General features: G+C 47.1%; 2 protein-coding genes across 2 annotated transcripts; one reads left to right on the top strand and one right to left on the bottom strand.

The window, feature by feature from the left end:
• The first annotated feature begins 1,343 nt into the window (after positions 1–1,343).
• Positions 1,344–7,124, top strand: LOC127003387 (PH domain-containing protein DDB_G0287875-like). The gene is made up of 4 exons (XM_050869948.1): positions 1,344–1,535; positions 1,921–2,717; positions 3,752–3,871; positions 5,024–7,124. Exons 2-3 carry the CDS (start codon positions 2,124–2,126, stop codon positions 3,806–3,808), a joined length of 651 nt encoding a protein of 216 aa, XP_050725905.1. The 5' UTR covers positions 1,344–1,535; positions 1,921–2,123; the 3' UTR covers positions 3,809–3,871; positions 5,024–7,124.
• A 1,275-nt stretch (positions 7,125–8,399) lies between these two features.
• On the bottom strand, positions 8,400–15,527 carry LOC127003386 (alanine--tRNA ligase, cytoplasmic-like). Its single transcript, XM_050869947.1, has 2 exons — positions 15,361–15,527; positions 8,400–12,233 (listed from the first exon to the last, which is right to left on the bottom strand). Exon 2 carries the CDS (start codon positions 12,230–12,232, stop codon positions 8,639–8,641), a length of 3,594 nt encoding a protein of 1,197 aa, XP_050725904.1. The 5' UTR covers position 12,233; positions 15,361–15,527; the 3' UTR covers positions 8,400–8,638.
• Between the last annotated feature and the right edge of the window lie 984 nt (positions 15,528–16,511).

Genomic DNA, 16,511 nt, shown 5'->3' with positions numbered 1-16,511 from the left:
GTACACCTATTTGGCCATTACCTGTACACCTTTGGCCATTACCTGTACACCTTTGGCCATTACCTGTATACCTATTTGGCCATTACCTGTACACCCTTGGCCATTACCTGTACACCTTTGGCCATTACCTGTACACCTTTGGCCATTACCTGTACACCTTTGGCCATTACCTGTACACCTATTTGGCCATTACCTGTACACCTATTTGGCCATTACCTGTACACCTATTTGGCCATTACCTGTACACCTATTTGGCCATTACCTGTATACCTATTTGGCCAATACCTGTACACCTTTGGCCATTACCTGTACACCTATTTGGCCATTACCTGTACACCTTTGGCCATTACCTGTATACCTATTTGGCCATTACCTGTACACCTTTGGCCATTACCTGTACACCTTTGGCCATTACCTGTACACATTTGGCCATTACCTGTACGCCTTTGGCCATTACCTGTATACCTATTTGGCCATTACCTGTACACCTTTGGCCATTACCTGTACACCTTTGGCCATTACCTGTACACCTTTGGCCATTACCTGTACTCCTTTTAGGCATTATCTCCATTCCTATTTGACCATTACCTGTATGCCTTGAATAGTTGAGCTTGTCAGTGTATTTAAAGCTTCTAGGTAGTATCTTATTCTACCTATATATTATTTTCTTGGACATAGTAGCGTAGTTGCATCGAAAGGGGATTTTTATGTATATAGACTCTCTGGGAAGCGGCTTACAGACATTGACCTTCTTCCTTGTTGTATTATTGATTTATCACGCCAATGAATATATGCAACAGAGAAGTCATCGTCTAGTAACCGTATATATAAAAAATAATTATATAGAGGGGTCCCTCTTTGTACTCGCTCTCCTTGAAACGTTTCGCTGCCGTCCACTCAGGGTTGTCAAGGCGGCCACCATGACGCTGAATATTCGACGCTAATCTGCTACATATTGCTGATTGTTATGAAGTACGACTTTTTCTCAGCTTCGGGGAAAATTCAAGGCTAATAGCTTTCAGTAGGTATTTGTATGGCCATAAGTGGCCAACTACCAACTCAATCACTTTAAAGATTAATTAAATACTCGTACATGTAAAGTCAATTCACTACATATCTACATAATGGAAATGGCTATGATATCTTAGTTTTCACAAATTCTAGGGGAAATTGGGGATAAGGTCTTTCAATTTATATAATTCTAGCACTGGAATCATGAGAAACAGCTAGAAAGTGCTACTCTTTCTGACATATCTATTCTTTCAAGGATGCATTGGTGGTAGATTCTTTCAACATATGATATATTAGCATTTTTGTAATGATAAATAAGTCAAATCCCGGCTCCATCCCTTTATATAGTCTTTTGTGAAGGGTTTGTGCTACCTCCCCGCCCCGCGCCCGGCCTACTGACAACCCTGCGCACCGCGGCCATTCCTTGCTCCTCCCCGGCCAGGCTGATCTACGTCGGCGAGAGCTGTGTCTTTTTGGTGCTTTTTGTACGGCCTCTCACGCACTTTCTTCGCTGGTTGGCCCATGTAAGTGAAGCTCATTGTAGGGGACACATTACTGCTGCATGGGATGGTGACAGAGCGGGGAGAGGGTGACAAATAGTGACAGTTCTGTTAAGGCTCCAAGCCGTCAAAATGGAGGTGGCCGGCAGCCCCTTCCTTGACCTGCTGTCGGAGGTGGAGGAGGTGAGCACCCTCGGCCACGGTAAGATGCTCCAGCTTGACTTTTCCTCATGTTTTGGTGACGTGGAGGGGGGCTGCGTGCCCAGCCTTTGTCTCCCTGACGGCCTGCTCCCCCAGGCCCTCTTCGGGGACCCCCTCCTCCCCCTCCCCCTGCTGGACCAGGACGCGCCCGCCTCCCCGCCGCCGGCCGCTCCCCAGCCCGAAACTCTCATGACAGTTTCCCTTCCAGCCGGCCAGCCACCCAGCCCAGCCTCCAGCCCAGCCTCTGCCCCCCGCCCTCGCTCCTCGCCCCCCAGCCCCACGGAAGAACGGACAGCCGCCCCCTCGGTCCCCAGCCCCCCTCAGGAAGAGACAGCCGCCTTCACGCTCCTAGAGTCCGCGCAGCCCCCGGCCCCCCCCAGCCCCGTGCGGGTGGTGGTGCGCACTAGTAGCATGGTTGCTCCTGTCACCCCAGGGAAGTCCTCCCGCTACCTGGTGAGGATACCGAGGACCTCACCCCTCCAGCCTACACCCACACGTACAGTCACCCGTCATCGGGTGCTACGGGCCGGGGGGAAGCTGGGCCCTGCTGCTGCTGCTGCTGCTGCCTCACAGTCCACAAAGGTGCCCCAGCTTCAGGCACCCCACACCCCAGAACCCCCGCCCACCACCCTCACTACCACCACCACCACCACCACCACCACTCCTGGCATCCCATTCCGATCCCTTGCTGGTAGTGTGCAGGGCGAGGGAAGGCAGCGCTGCAGCAGCGGCATGAAGAGGAAGGCTTATGAGCTGGAGCCGCAGGACGACCCGCTGATGGAGCGCTGCCGACAGAATGCTATCAATGCACGGCGGAACAGGGAGCTGAAGAAGGCACAGATGGCAGAGCTGGAGCGGAGGGCTGAGGAGGCAGACCAGGAGCGCTGCCGGCTGGCTGAGGAGAACCGGCGGCTGAAGGAGGACAACACGCGGCTGCAGCGGGAGGTGGGCCACCTGTCAGGCGTCCTCAGGAACCAGTCTCGCCTCTCAGACATCCTGGAGAAGGTGAGTCCAGCACGCCTCACCCTTGGGGACGCCACACCCCTGGAGGAGGAGAAGGGAGCAGGGGTGTCCAGGGGCGTGTGTCTCCACCTTGATGGGGACGAGGCCACACTGGAGTGCTGCTCAGTATGTGCAAAGAAGGCCGGCAAGAGGCTGCGGCACAGCACCTGATGTGCTCTTCTTGCCAGGGCTCTCTAGTGCCTGTGTTCAGTATGAAGTCAATTTGTGTGTATGCGCACGCTCACAGACATACACGCGCGCGCGCACACACACACATCTTGAGTATGAATTCACCGTCAGGTGCAAGACTGAAAAGTGATTATAGCATTTTGTGTAAAACCATAAAGTGAGACAAGGTGTATTTATGTACATGAATTTTTGTATTGTATGTTAATTGGGGATATAGAAATATTAATCTTATGGCCACTTTGTAAATAAAGGAAAGTGGATTTGCAAGTGTTAAATTTTGCAAAAATATGCATTCTATGCTCAGTAAACTCATAAACAAGACTAGCGAAACAATATTACATTGATACGTACTTGTGTTTGTGTTGGAAAACAATGGTGAAGTGACATTATTGCGATGAATTGTGTTTGAATGATGATGTTAATGTTCTGTACACCAAATGAGCATCATGATGTATTGGAGACGTGTGTAGTGTGTGGTGCTGAGGAAATTGGTTTTACCTAATCTGTGATACTAGAATGGAACATGTGGCCCACTAAATTGTTACTCAAGACTGGGCAACATGTGCCAAGTTAATTTTGTTCCTTATCCCGGAATGTATTGAGAGTACATTATGCAATCACTGGCAAAATGTTTTGTTAATTTTTAGTAGGCTTCACTTTTCCAGCATTTAAGATGTGTAATATAGTAATTGATGATGCACTGAAGATGTGTGTAGCATTAAGGGAAGGATTAAGTAATGTATGGTGGTGAGCAGGCTAAGGTGACAGGTTCATTGTTGTATGAGACACTGCTCTATATTAGGCCTTCTGGTAAACTTGTGTTACGCTTTTCTCTTTTCCCCCCACAGCTGGCGCCTCCAGGTGGTTCAAGGTCATCACGGCAAGTGGGCGGGGTGCACCCCTGATCCCCTGGTGGGACAGGGGGCCCCCAGCCACACCGTGCCAGCCTCTGCCTCTGCCGATCCCTGGTAAGCATCACATAACACTAACCTGGGCTTGTCTTGGAGTTACAGACTAATTAACATTACCTTGGTAGTGTGTTGTACCCACAGTGAACATTTGCCGTGGTGGCATTGCTATGTATGATTACTCGAGGGAAGTTCTGGAAAGGATTTAGGTGCCCCGGAGATGTTTTGTGGAGTGGGTTTATTTTGTTATAAATTTTTCAGTGGAATTGGATTATGCCGTAGCTATTCAACAAGCCAGGTTTGTTCACTATTGAGGTTACGGCTTTTCACTGAGTCTTCCTGAACCTGGCTCATCCAGTAGTAAGAAGACTTTGGCTGTTGACCAAGTCTGGTTTGTCCAATAGTAAAACTTATACTATTGAGCAAACCAGCTTGTTCTCCCATTCACCTTGCAGTACAGTAGGCAAGCTGGGCCATGGCTTTTATCTATTGGATGAGGCAGGCTTGGGAAATAGCCCTTTTTATTTGATGGGCTTGACTCAGTAACCACAGAAATCTGGGCATGGCAAATAGTCATGGCCTTATTAGTGGGCAAGCTAGGTTCGTTGAATAGATACAGCCATTTGATCAATCGGGGTAATATACCTGAGTGGTGTGAACAGTTCCTCTGGTAGCACAGTTGTAAAAGTGCAGCAGGAGGGTTTAGGAAAGAATTGTGGAATGATGTTTTGTGGAGTGGGTTGATTTTGTAAAGCCTTTTTCAATGGAGTAAGAGATTGGTTAGGGCTACCTGGGTGGTGTCCTGGAAACTGGTTCTCTGTGATCGCATTTGCAGGTCAACAGGAAGGTATTGATGAAGATTTTTGGGGAGATTTGGCATCGAGATTTATATTGTAAATCATTTGTTTGAAGCCTTGATGTAACAGTTTGGTGTGAGGAGAAAGGGATCTTGTTGGTGCATTGCATTATCAGTTTTGGAAGGCAGAGGTAAAATTGTAAGTAGGGTGTTTATATAATTATCAGCAAATCACGTCAATATTAAGGTGTTGACCATCAGTTCATATGTTATACACTGCAATGTTAGCAGAAGTTTTTCTCTAAGTAATCAAACTACTGTAATAGCCCAGTAATGTATGAGCTTATTGAAGTGAGCTGCCATCCAACCATGATCACTCTTGAACATCTTATTGGAAGCATTCTTTTAACTTGCAGCTGCCTGGCCACACCGGCTCACCAAGGAGCAGCACCCCAGCCTGGCCTCAAAGGTTTGGAGTGGAGACCCAGTTTAGTGAGCACTGCCCCTCATTCCTTCATCACATCACACCTGTAGTGCTTCCTCATTCAGAACATTTTTTTTTTCTATCACAGTTCTTAGAGACCATGAGCTGTCAATATTTCAGTAAAGTGTTCATTATTGTAGTTCAGGTGGTGGACTGACATATATGTTTATTGGCTAATATTAGTACTCTGTCTCTCAGCTGCTTGATTTTTGGGTAGATATTCCTTAATTTATTACTTTTTTCACAGGTAACCTTCATTAGTTAATTTTTGCTTGATTGCACAGGACTAGAGGTTTTCATACTATTGGTGTTAAGATAAAAAAATATGGAATTATCCAATAATATGCAGGTAGTTTTTCATGGAGTTGTGATATCACATAATATGGGCCGGATGTATCAGTGTACGTGATGCTGAGGGGTTGAGAATTCATTCCCAGCTCACATCAGCTTCTCAGTGAGAGTCAGTTCTTTCTAACCCTAGCAGAGCATATGATCTTTAATGTAAAATTGGACAAACAAGCAGGTTGGAGACAAGTTATAATACTTGTATTTTATTTCTAACTTGCTGCTGTAGTCCACTGCTTTAAAAATTTGAGGATTGAACATTATAACTAGTTGGCCTGTTTCCTCCACAATTTAGAAATGGGCCTTTCTACACAATGATTTACCTCTTTTCTGTAGTTCACCAGTTTATACGTTTAAACATTATTTTTTCTCTTGCTGATGTTTTCATGGAATTCTCAAGCTCTGTACAAATACAGCTACATGTTAGAGTACTCCTGGATACAATAGTCTTACAATTTTAGTGAACTTGAAAAGTGACTTTTTTTAATAAAAAAAATCTTTACAGGTGGTTCAAAATTAATAAATTCATGTAAGGAAGAAATTTCAGTGTAATATTTAATCAGATTTGGTATGAAATAGAAAATGGTATAAATGTTTTGAATTCTACTCTCAGTAATCAATTTGAACTTCACTCCTAATCCATTAGTCAAACTGTTCAGAGAGGATATTACGTGACAGTCATTACAGGTGAGGTACGGAGACTGGAAGTACAATTAAGGCCAGTTTCTAGGATCTGTGGGAGACTGGCTGCCCTGTACAGGTGTCCAACAGTGACTAACTTTTAATAACAGCTGAGAATAAACCCAGTGAATAGACTGGGTGAGTCAGTCTCTTATCCCTACTTGAATTCTGAATGAGGTTAAGTGCATCATTTCATCTTGTCATGCCACTCATCAAAATATCATGCACTAGAGGTGTTTAATTATATCCTATGTACAGGCTCTCTCCATTTGCACTAGGATGTTAATTTGTTAGGTACCAGTTCCTTTTTTCCCCATTCACTTTTGAATGCATAAAGTTCTTGTTAGGATGTTTGTCAATTTACATGCACCATTCCTATTGGTGCCATGTTAGGAAAGGCACTCTGGAAAACTGAGTAAAAGGATGAAGATAAAGCATCATAATAAAGACTGATAATGATAAAGCACTCCAGATTTTGACAGCAGGTTATCGAACCTAACTAATTTTTTCAGAACTATTTGGAATAGTGCATACATATTGGCAAAGGCACCCTACCAGGAATTGCAATACATTGCAGGAACAGTACTTCATGATATAGCATGCACTTCACATGGAGACACTCCTTTCGTTCTGCATGGTAAGACATTGTAATGACAAGACAATTACCATTCCAATTTGTACTTCATGTTTGGAAGACTGTAGTGCCACTGCCACACTGAGGTGCCAGTGATGCAAGCTGGGCTGACATTCAGCGAGACAGCCTTTGTCACGTGTATTGATGAACTGACGTTGGAGGATGACTCTTCATGTAAAGGTTTAGTCTGAAGAGATATAGGTATTAGTAAAAGCATAAATTACCAGACTTTGTAAGGTTTGAGCCTGTCGTGGGATTGAGTTAAGCTGGGTCTCGTGCTTGGATGGTAGCTTCCTTCCCCTTATCGTATGCCAAATAAGTATTTTTGTAAAAAATATTAATAGAATTAAGAATAAAGAAATGCTTTTTTTTATTTTGCATTTATCTACTCCTTTAGGATAAAATAAGTTAAAATAGAAAATTTATAATTGTGTAGTCTTGAAAATAGAAAATTTATAATTATGTAGTCTTGAAAGTACAAATGACACCAGCAGGTAATTATCTACAAAATCTGAGTTTCCTACCTTGGTGTTAGGAGGAAGTGGTCCACTATGCTTGTCACTAACCTATTGACATGTTCACCTTCCAGTACCTACCTGCAAGGAGCAAAAATATGTTGAAAGTCAAGTGTATTTCATAATCCTTTTTCAATCAATAACTTGTGCATTAATATTAACCACACATGCAAGCCCTCATACCCATGAAAGGCAATCTACCTAGGAAAGGGACAACTCTTACAAACCTGGGCAGGTTGGACTTGTTAGTCTTGGTAGGCAATCCACCAAGGCCCTCAGCCATACCTTGGGGTTGCCTACAGGGAAGCCATCTGAGGCACCAAAAGTCCAAGATGAACTTACAATATCATTGACCCGTACAACCCATACGGGAGAACAAGACTATCAAACAATGAAGATACTGCCTAGACTAATTCCCTTAAGAGAGGCATCAGTAAAGTCAAATTGGACAGGCAGTGTTACCGTGATGCAAGCCAGCCCCTTAATATTCGTTCACTCAATGAATACATTTTATCAATAACTTATCCTGGTACCATTTCTATCAGTCTTGCTCTCATAAGCTCTTTACAACTCCTTAACTATTCTCATCACATATCCAAACTATCTCAGAGCACCAAACTTCTATTCTACCCTGGCCATGACATTACACTTACTGCTGTCCAGAAACTTGCAAAATATGACCTGCAGCTGTGGCTCCCTGTGTTCTCCCAACAAGCTATCGAGCCTCATTCCTGCTTCTAGACCACCACTGCCTCTTTCAGCTCCATCTGGTCCTGCTGCAGAGGTGAAGGTAAAATGAGATGAAAAGTCTGCTTCTGTGGGTGTTTGGGTAGAAAGGCACAACAGGTGTGGCATATGCCAGGTAAAAAGGTTTATACATTCAGTATCATCAACACACCATGATGCACAGCAAAAAAAAAGGTGAATACACTTACCAGGTGATGTTGAGTACCTAAGGGATAGAGGGAGGTGGATGGCAATGCACAATGCAGCATGGAAGTGACCACTGCTCAACCAGTTTGGTCTAGTCTTGGTTGGGAGTCCCTGTCAGTCTTGGTCTTGATTCATGGAGTCAGGCATCATTTTCTTTAAGATTTAATTACAGACTTCTCAAGGTGAGGGAACACAAAGAGCATGTTTGTCACCCTTTATTAATGGTACAAAACAACACGTCTACCCCTCCCTGGAAAAGACACCATAAGAGGTAATCCGTTGAGGACGGGCAAGGTTGCTGCCTGGCCCTGCACCACCCCACCCTCCCATAACAATGAAAGCTTCCCAAATGATGCACAACTACAAGGAGAATGACAAATAATAATTAACAAGGCATGTGACCAATTGCCTAGCTGTGTTCATCTAACCTAAACAACACTCAGTGCTTTTTGGTGGGGCTGGCAGCCCCCTTAACTGTGGGCAAGTCGTCTAGCTGAGGCTGATGCAAAACAGTGTTGTACCAGCGCATGACGGCTGACAGACCGTTACGACCTGATGGCACCAGGCCACCCTTGACGGCTGGTGCAAGGACGGAGAAGATACACAGGTCTGCCAGGCTGAGCCGCTCCCCCGCCAGGTAGGTGTTGTGCAGCAGGAAGGCCTCCAAGCGATGCAGCTCCTGCTCCAGGCTCTTCCGTGCCCCACTCTTGGGCTCCAGGGCAGCACCTACCAAAGGCAGGAGGTGGGACTCTGCAGTGGTCATCCAGGCCAGGACCTGAGCCTGGCCCACAGGGTCCCGGCCCCGCATGGCCTCTGGGGCCAGGTACCAGGCAGCAGCCAGGCTGCCTGTGAGGGATGAGCTCTTGGGCAGCAGCAGGCCAGGCACCGTCTGCCTCCCAAACAAGGAGGTGTACTGCGGCTTGGTGTTGGTGATGCCTGTCTGGAAGTTGTCTACAACCTTGAGCTTAGTGCCAGAGAAGCGGGCTGCCATCAGCGCTGGCAAGGACAGCACGCTGCTGGGGTTCCCGTACAACAGAGGAGTGCTGGTGGTGGGATGGAAGGCAGCCTCGTAGTCCTGAGGTTTCTGTGGCTGGGGTGAGGCAACAGCCTTGTCCAACATAGCAGAGGAAAGATCCAGGGTGACAGGGCCACAGCCCAGCTTCTCCTGAGCAAAGCTGTGGGCCAGCTTGAGTGCCTCGGGCAATGCAGCTACGTTGGTGCCACTCACCTGTGCCGACTCTGGCTTCCCACCACCACGCCCTGCCAGCAGTGGCTCTAGATGCTTAACCCACTCGTTGGCGCGAAGGCCGCTGGCCGCAGTCTTGGCAGACACAGCTGACATAGCCAGGATCTTGCCGGCATCTGGGTCAGCACTGAGGAAGAGGGCAGGTGGGCCACCCTTCACCTCCTTGAGGGCATCATTTAGCACCTTGTTCTGGGCGAAGGCAGGCAGCTCCACCACCAAGTAGGCCACATCACGATTGGCAGCCAGCAGTTCCCGGGTGGCCTGCACTGCCTGCTTGGAAATGGCTGTCTTGCGAGCTCGGTCAGCATCTGCTTCGGCCTTCTTGATGAGCTCCAGCTGGCGGCGCAGCTCCTCCCGCCTCCAGTGCTGGATCTGGGCTGTGTTGACCTGGTCCAGGAGGGCAGTCACTTGCCGCACCACTTCACGCAGTGGCGGCCGCTCAGCCTCAACATGGGCCTTGAGGCTGCTTATTTCCTCCTCCAGGTGTGCAGCGCGGGAGAGGGCACGTACAGCCTCGGGGCCTGTCACGGCCACTACTCGCCGGATGCCCTTGGCAATGGCTTCCTCACTCACGATGAGAAGGTCCCTGGCATGGCCTGCCTGCACCAGGTGTGTGCCACCACAAAACTCCACGCTGGTAGAGGCTCCAGCAGGCCCCTGGGGGTCAGCCTCTAGCTGTTCCACAGGTACGCCAACAGCCACCACCCGCACAGGGTCAGGGTATACTTCCCCAAACACTGCTCGGAGGCCCTGGATAGAGCGTGCCACAGCCAGAGGCGCTGTCTTGGCAAACACCGGCTTGTTCTCCTCCACCATGGTCCGGGCCATCTCTTCCACACGGCGCACTTCTGCTGAGGTCAGCGCACCTTTGCTCGTGAAATCAAACCGCAGGCGATCTGGGGCCACAAGGGAGCCCCGCTGATCTGCTTCGGCTGTCAGCACCTGCCGCAGGGCATAGTTAAGGATGTGGGTACCTGTGTGGTTGTTCATGAGGTGTCGGCGGCGGTGGGTGTCAAGGGACAGTGTCACTTCATCACCCACGCGGAGGCTGCCCTCCACCACGCCCAGGTGGCACACATAACCGCCGCGAGCTTCCACGTCCTCCACCTTGAACTCTGTTTCAGGGTCATCCACCTTTGTCATGAAGCCCTCGTCGTGTTCTTGGCCACCACTTTCTGCATAGAAGTTGGTCCGATCCAGCATAACTCCACAGCGCTGACCTGAGGAGGCAGCCTCCACAAAGTGGCCCTCGCACCGGATGGCCACCACACGGCCCTTGCACGGTTCAAAGTAGTAGTCAGAGTCGGGGGCGCAGCCAGCAGAGTATGCAAACTTGGGGGAGTCGTCCGTGAAGGCAATGGCACGGGCACGCAGATCATCAATGGCGTGCACATCAAGGCGGCGGGAGTCATCCTGCCCCTGCTGGCCACCACGAGAGCGTTCCTGGGCAGCCCGTCGGCACTCCTCGAATTCGGTTTCGTCCACTCCTAGACCCCGCTCCTCAGCCATGAGGCGCGTCAGGTCTGGCGGGAACCCATATGTGTCATAGAGGCGCCAGGCAACCTCCCCTGGCACCACTTTACCGCCAGCACTCCCAAGGCGCTGCACTGCTCGCCCCAACACCCGCTGGCCACGTTCCAGTGTCCGAAGGAACTGTCGCTCCTCCTCATCTATCACATCCTGCAACCCCTGGGGATCACGGGCCACCTCTGGGAAAGGTTTGTGCAGTAGCTCAACCACCACTCCCACAAGACTGCCCAGGGCACCGGGACGCATGCCCAGCTTCTCTGAGGCATAGCGCACTGCACGACGCAGGATGCGCCGCAGCACATAGCCTCGCCCAGTGTTGTCAGGCATGCCACCATCACTCAGGGCCACTGTCAGAGTACGGAGGTGATCGGCCACCACACGGTAGGCCATGTCCACGCCGTTGGTGTCAGCGGCGCCCACACGGCCCTTGTAGGACTCACATCCGGCCACCTGCTGAATTGCATCAAAAATGGGTGTGAAGAGGTCAGTGTCATAGTTTGAAGTCTTGTTCTGCAGGATGGACACCAGTCGCTCCAGGCCTAAACCACAGTCAATGTGCTTCTTGGGCAGGGTGCGCAGGGAGCTGTCTGCCTCACGGTTGAACTGCATGAACACAAGGTTCCACACCTCCAGTACATCTGGGTCATCCTGGTTCACCAGATGGGCAGCATCGCGACCACCAATCCTGTCATAATGGATCTCAGAGCAAGGCCCACACGGCCCGGTCTCCCCCATCTCCCAGAAGTTGTCCTTCATGCTGCCTGGGAGAATCCTTTCTGAAGGAAGGCCCAGGTCCAACCAGATCTGCCGGCACTCCAGGTCTGGCTCCAGGCCCTGGTCGGGGGCACCGCCAAAGTAGGTGACGTACAGCCGGTCCTTTGACAGGCGGAAGCGGTCTACTAGCAGCTCCCAGGCCCAGGCACACACCTCCTTCTTGAAGTAGTCGCCAAATGACCAGTTGCCCAGCATCTCAAAGAAGGTATGGTGGTAAACGTCCTTCCCAACATCGTCCAGGTCGTTGTGTTTCCCACCTGCCCGGATGCACTTCTGCGAGTTGACTGCCCGCACCAGGCCTGCCAGGGGGCTGGTGGGCTCCACTGACCCAACAAAGATGGGCTTGAACTGGTTCATACCTGCGTTGGTAAACAGCAGTGTGGGGTCATCGTGGGGTATGGTAGAGGAGCTGTGGTGGTAAGTGTGGTCATGGTCTTTACGGAAGTACTCCAGGAAGGCTTCACGCACCTCCCAGCTCTTCATCCTGTGGGGAAAAGGTGCTTTAGAGGACTAATAATTTAAAGTATACAGGTGAGCATTGGCACCTGTGGTTCTGGCTTATAACAACTAACATCATTTACAAAACCTACTCATAACAGTAACCTAAACTTTCTATGTAATTAAACCATCCAATTCTGTTCACTTGAGGGTTAGGGGGACAGCCTTTGTAACAGTAACAGCCTCCCCTTTGCAGCTTCCTCCTGTCTATTCTTGGGTGGTTGTTGTCGGCTGTTTTCTCTTTTATTTCTCCAAAACTTGTATAAAACTTATTTCACTTCTTTGTCAATGTGCTCTTCAAACAGCAGGTCTGTGGTCCAGTTAACTTTGTATGACCGTTGGAACAATGCTCTATATTTAGGCCCTGTTTTCAGATACTGCTGCACTCTTTCCTTGTGTAATGTCACTTCAGTGGACAATAAAGAAGTGTTATAGATTTTCACATTCCTCACTTTTTCTCATTTTCAAAGTGTTTGTCATTTGGTTGTAAGGTGATGCAATACCAGCCTGTCTAGCTCTCCCATAAACCTATGCAGACCTAACCCACAGCTTTATAAGTCACACTTGTTCTCAACTTCAATGTGAATACAAAATGTTTGCGGATGATCTTAAACCAGAGGTTCTCAATCTTTTTTCAGTGATGGCACACTGAACTTATATAAACCCTTTTGTGGCACCCATTTTTCACCCCCTCCCCCCCTCCTCACATGAATTAACTTTATACACTATTGTACCTGTTTAAATTACTTTAATTAATGAATTAAAATTATTATCCATACTCAAACCAAAATTAACATACGGTACAGTACGTGCCCAAACAGAACTCATCAGTCGAAAAAGAAACATAAAAAGAAGAAAAAGAAGAATGATTCAAAATTCATGATGATCTTGTGGCACCCCTGGGTACGGTCTGCAGCACCCAGTTTGAGAACCTCTGCCTTAAACTATACCTCCATTTAGCTCCTTTATCTAATTCTAATCAAGCTTCACAAGAAATGCAAAGTAGTATTGATATGTTGTCAGACCACTGCCTTCTCCTGGGGGCTCAGATTCTCCTCTAACAAGTGTGTCCACCTCTGTTTTGCAAGACAACAACATGTGATGAGAGACAATCTTCATCCTCTATACACACTTGATGGTATACCAATCAACCACTGTTCAACACACAAAGACCTTGGCGTGATTGTAGACAACAAATTGAAATTTCACAACATATCAGAAGTATTGTTACAAAGGCTGGAGGCATTGCTACCAACCTGCTGAAGTCCACTGTCTATCGCTCAGCTAGGTTCCTGTCTTCCTTGTATATTTCTGAGGTTAGACCTATTCTGGATTTTGTTTCCCCTGTGTGGAATTTGGGTTACCAGGGAGATCTGAACTTGGAATCTGTACAACGTGGTAGGTGGACTAAGCAGGTTGATGGGCTAAATGATCTCTCGTATACTGAAAGACTGGACAGGCTTGACCTTTTATCAGTCAGAGGTAGAATGTTGAGACAAGACATGATCTACTGCTACAAAATATTCCATGGTCTATTCTCTGTTCAATCTTCTGATGTTTTCACATTGTCCCCACCAGTAGGCACTAGAGGCCACCAATTCAACATCCTGATGCAACACACTGAAATGGAAGCTCATAGGCAATTCTTCTCATGTCGGGTGATTCGGAGTTGGAATTCCTTGCTCTCTGATGTGGTTAATGCTCCCAGCCTTCCAACTTTTAAGTCTAGGCTACAGTTATTTCTGAGTGCTGAACTCTCCTCCTTCTAATACCTTTTCTATTTTCTTTTATAACTTTTAATTCTATTGTTCAATTCTAATATTATGATAAGCTGAGGGTATGTCATTTTAATTGGAACACACACTTAACCCTCTCGCGCACGATGACACGTTTCGCGTCATCAAATGATGTCCTGGCGCACAATGACGCGAGACGCGTCATAAAAGATAAAAAAATTGATTAAAAATTTAAGTTTTCGGTGAAAGTGCGTCAAATTTGGGAGCGTCATTTGTTGAGATAAGTTTCTTAATGGTAACATATGGCAACCTTTCTAAGGAGTGTAGATGAGGAGCTTTGAGCGATTTTTATTTGTTAGCCTACTCTGAAGGGAGAGGAAAAAAATACAGTTTTCTCGGTGTAACTCGGGAACTAATAGGTCTAAGAGAAATTTGAGGATACCACAAGAATCCTTACTAAAAAATTCCACTTCGAAACATATATTCGGCTAAAAAAGTTGGCCCACAAAATTTCAAGCTAGCGAGTGGGGAAGAGTTGGTTCTTTGGATTTATTGTCTACAATACTCTATAGGGAGACTTTAAACAAATTTGTATTCTTTATATATATATTTTACTCTTTTTATTTGCGCATGTTCTAGTTCAAGTCTTTATGAAGCCATTGATACCAAATTTATTGGGGTACGAGATATCTGTGGCCGCCCTCCTAACCAGGGGGGACGCAGCCCCTGGACCACCCCACATGTATATGCGACTTATTTCTGCGAGGAGGTATTTCTCGCAACACCTGCTGGACCGCCACCACCAGAGGCTACGCTTTTGTGAGTATTATCCCACTTAGCCAGTCACTATGTCAACTGTGTTAGTAGTGCTGCCTGCTCGCCTGTATGGAGTGTCTGACTGTTACTTTTGGGCCAAGCCTTCCCAGCCCAGTCTAGGCTGGTTACCGGTTGGCATGCGTATGACCAAACCAGGTGAGAATACGCCTATACAGACCTGACCCATTGCTAAGCCCACCCAGACCTGACCCATTGCTAAGCCCACCCAGACCTGACCCATTGCTAAGCCCACCCAGACCTGACCCATTGCTAAGCCCACCCAGACCTGACCCATTGCTAAGCCCACCCAGACCTGACCCATTGCTAAGCCCACCCAGACCTAATTCATCAAAAATACCGAAACAAATTGACCAAACGACACCAGAGCGACGTTTCACAAGAGTTGGCAAAGGTAAAGTAAGCATATGGTACTATCTATTTATAAGCGCGAGGCCACAGTGCTCATCTCCGTACCAGTCCCTTGAACCTGTGATGGGATGGCCCTTTCCTTAACCTGCTTTGTCCGCCTCTCCACTACTTAACAGGCAATGGAAGGCTTACTTGTGTGTTTAGAGGTTCAGAGTGTGGATAAGGATGAGAGGCAGCCTTCGGTGTTGCTTATTTCAGGCCCACACACGAGGAAATATGTCGCTGCCGCCGGTGTAGTGGCCTCGGAGGAAAGAGACAGGCGCCGCACCGCTTCCAGATGTGCGATAACGGCCTCAGTATACGATAATCAGATGAGCTTGAAGTAAAAAGAACAAGACTTAGTGTAATAGAAAACAAACAAAAGGACAGGAAGGAGAATGTATAAAGAAAAGACCAAACTAAACTAAAGTGAAGAAGACAAAGAGCAGAAAATGAAAAGGCAAAGTCGAGGTAAGCAAAGTGTACAAAAAAACAGAGCCAAGAGCAGAGTGAAATATAGCTAAATGTGCTTAGTGAAGTAGCCAAGTGTACGTAGTGAAGTATGTAAGTGTGAAGAAAAATCAAGGAGGACCTAAGATGCGATAAAAAGCGGAACATGTCAAAAGAAGATATGAACGTCGATTTAGCGTTTCCACTCCCCATACAAACACATCAATAATTAACAGTTTCAACAATAAGCATAACAGAATATCGTTATGTCTGTGGGTATGACAGATTTGAGTCAGAAAACAGCGATTACAAAATGCCAGGTACGACAATCCGCTAACGTCAAGGCTCCCCCAGCTGTCTTGAGCCACATGTTTATCTCGATGTTTTGACTCCATTTTCAGATATTACTCAACAGCTTCCTCGTGTAACCATATATAGCATCTAAAAAGAACATGCGTATATCTTTTCTTGACTTACTAATGTCCCAAGTCTATTTACCTGGAATCTGACGAAATTTTGGTCACCTGCGGCTCATACGTGAAGGGGGGACTGAAGGAAACTCGAGGAACATGAATAGACCTTGAATACGATGCTCTAATGTAATAAAGAAAAGTTGTATGGGTGTAATAAATATAATAAAATGCGTGTGTATAATAAGAAAGAGTTGTATGGGTGTAATAAAGCTGCTAGAGGAATAATGATGTGAATAATAGGCCTACTTGATACACAAATATAATAAGATGCGTGTCGGTGATAAGGAAGAGTTGTATAGGTGTGATAAAGCTACTAGAGATGATATATGAGAATAATAGGCCTACTTGATACACAAATATAATAAGATGCATGTCGGTGAT

This window comes from Eriocheir sinensis, chromosome 25, assembly GCF_024679095.1.
Source record: "Eriocheir sinensis breed Jianghai 21 chromosome 25, ASM2467909v1, whole genome shotgun sequence".
In the NCBI taxonomy this organism is placed as follows: Eukaryota; Metazoa; Arthropoda; class Malacostraca; order Decapoda; family Varunidae; genus Eriocheir; species Eriocheir sinensis.
The sequence above is the reverse complement of the archived record's forward strand: the minus strand, read 5'-3'. Positions and strand labels throughout refer to the sequence as shown.

What these genes read in the sequence shown, in the direction of transcription:
- LOC127003387 (XM_050869948.1), top strand. Translation starts at nt 2,124, where the DNA reads ATGGTTGCTCCTGTCACCCCAGGGAAGTCCTCCCGCTACCTGGTGAGG. An exon ending in TCTCAGACATCCTGGAGAAG is followed by an intron (nt 2,718 to 3,751) that starts GTGAGTCCAGCA and finishes TTCCCCCCACAG; the next exon opens with CTGGCGCCTCCAGGTGGTTC.
- LOC127003386 (XM_050869947.1), bottom strand. Translation starts at nt 12,232, where the DNA reads ATGAAGAGCTGGGAGGTGCGTGAAGCCTTCCTGGAGTACTTCCGTAAA.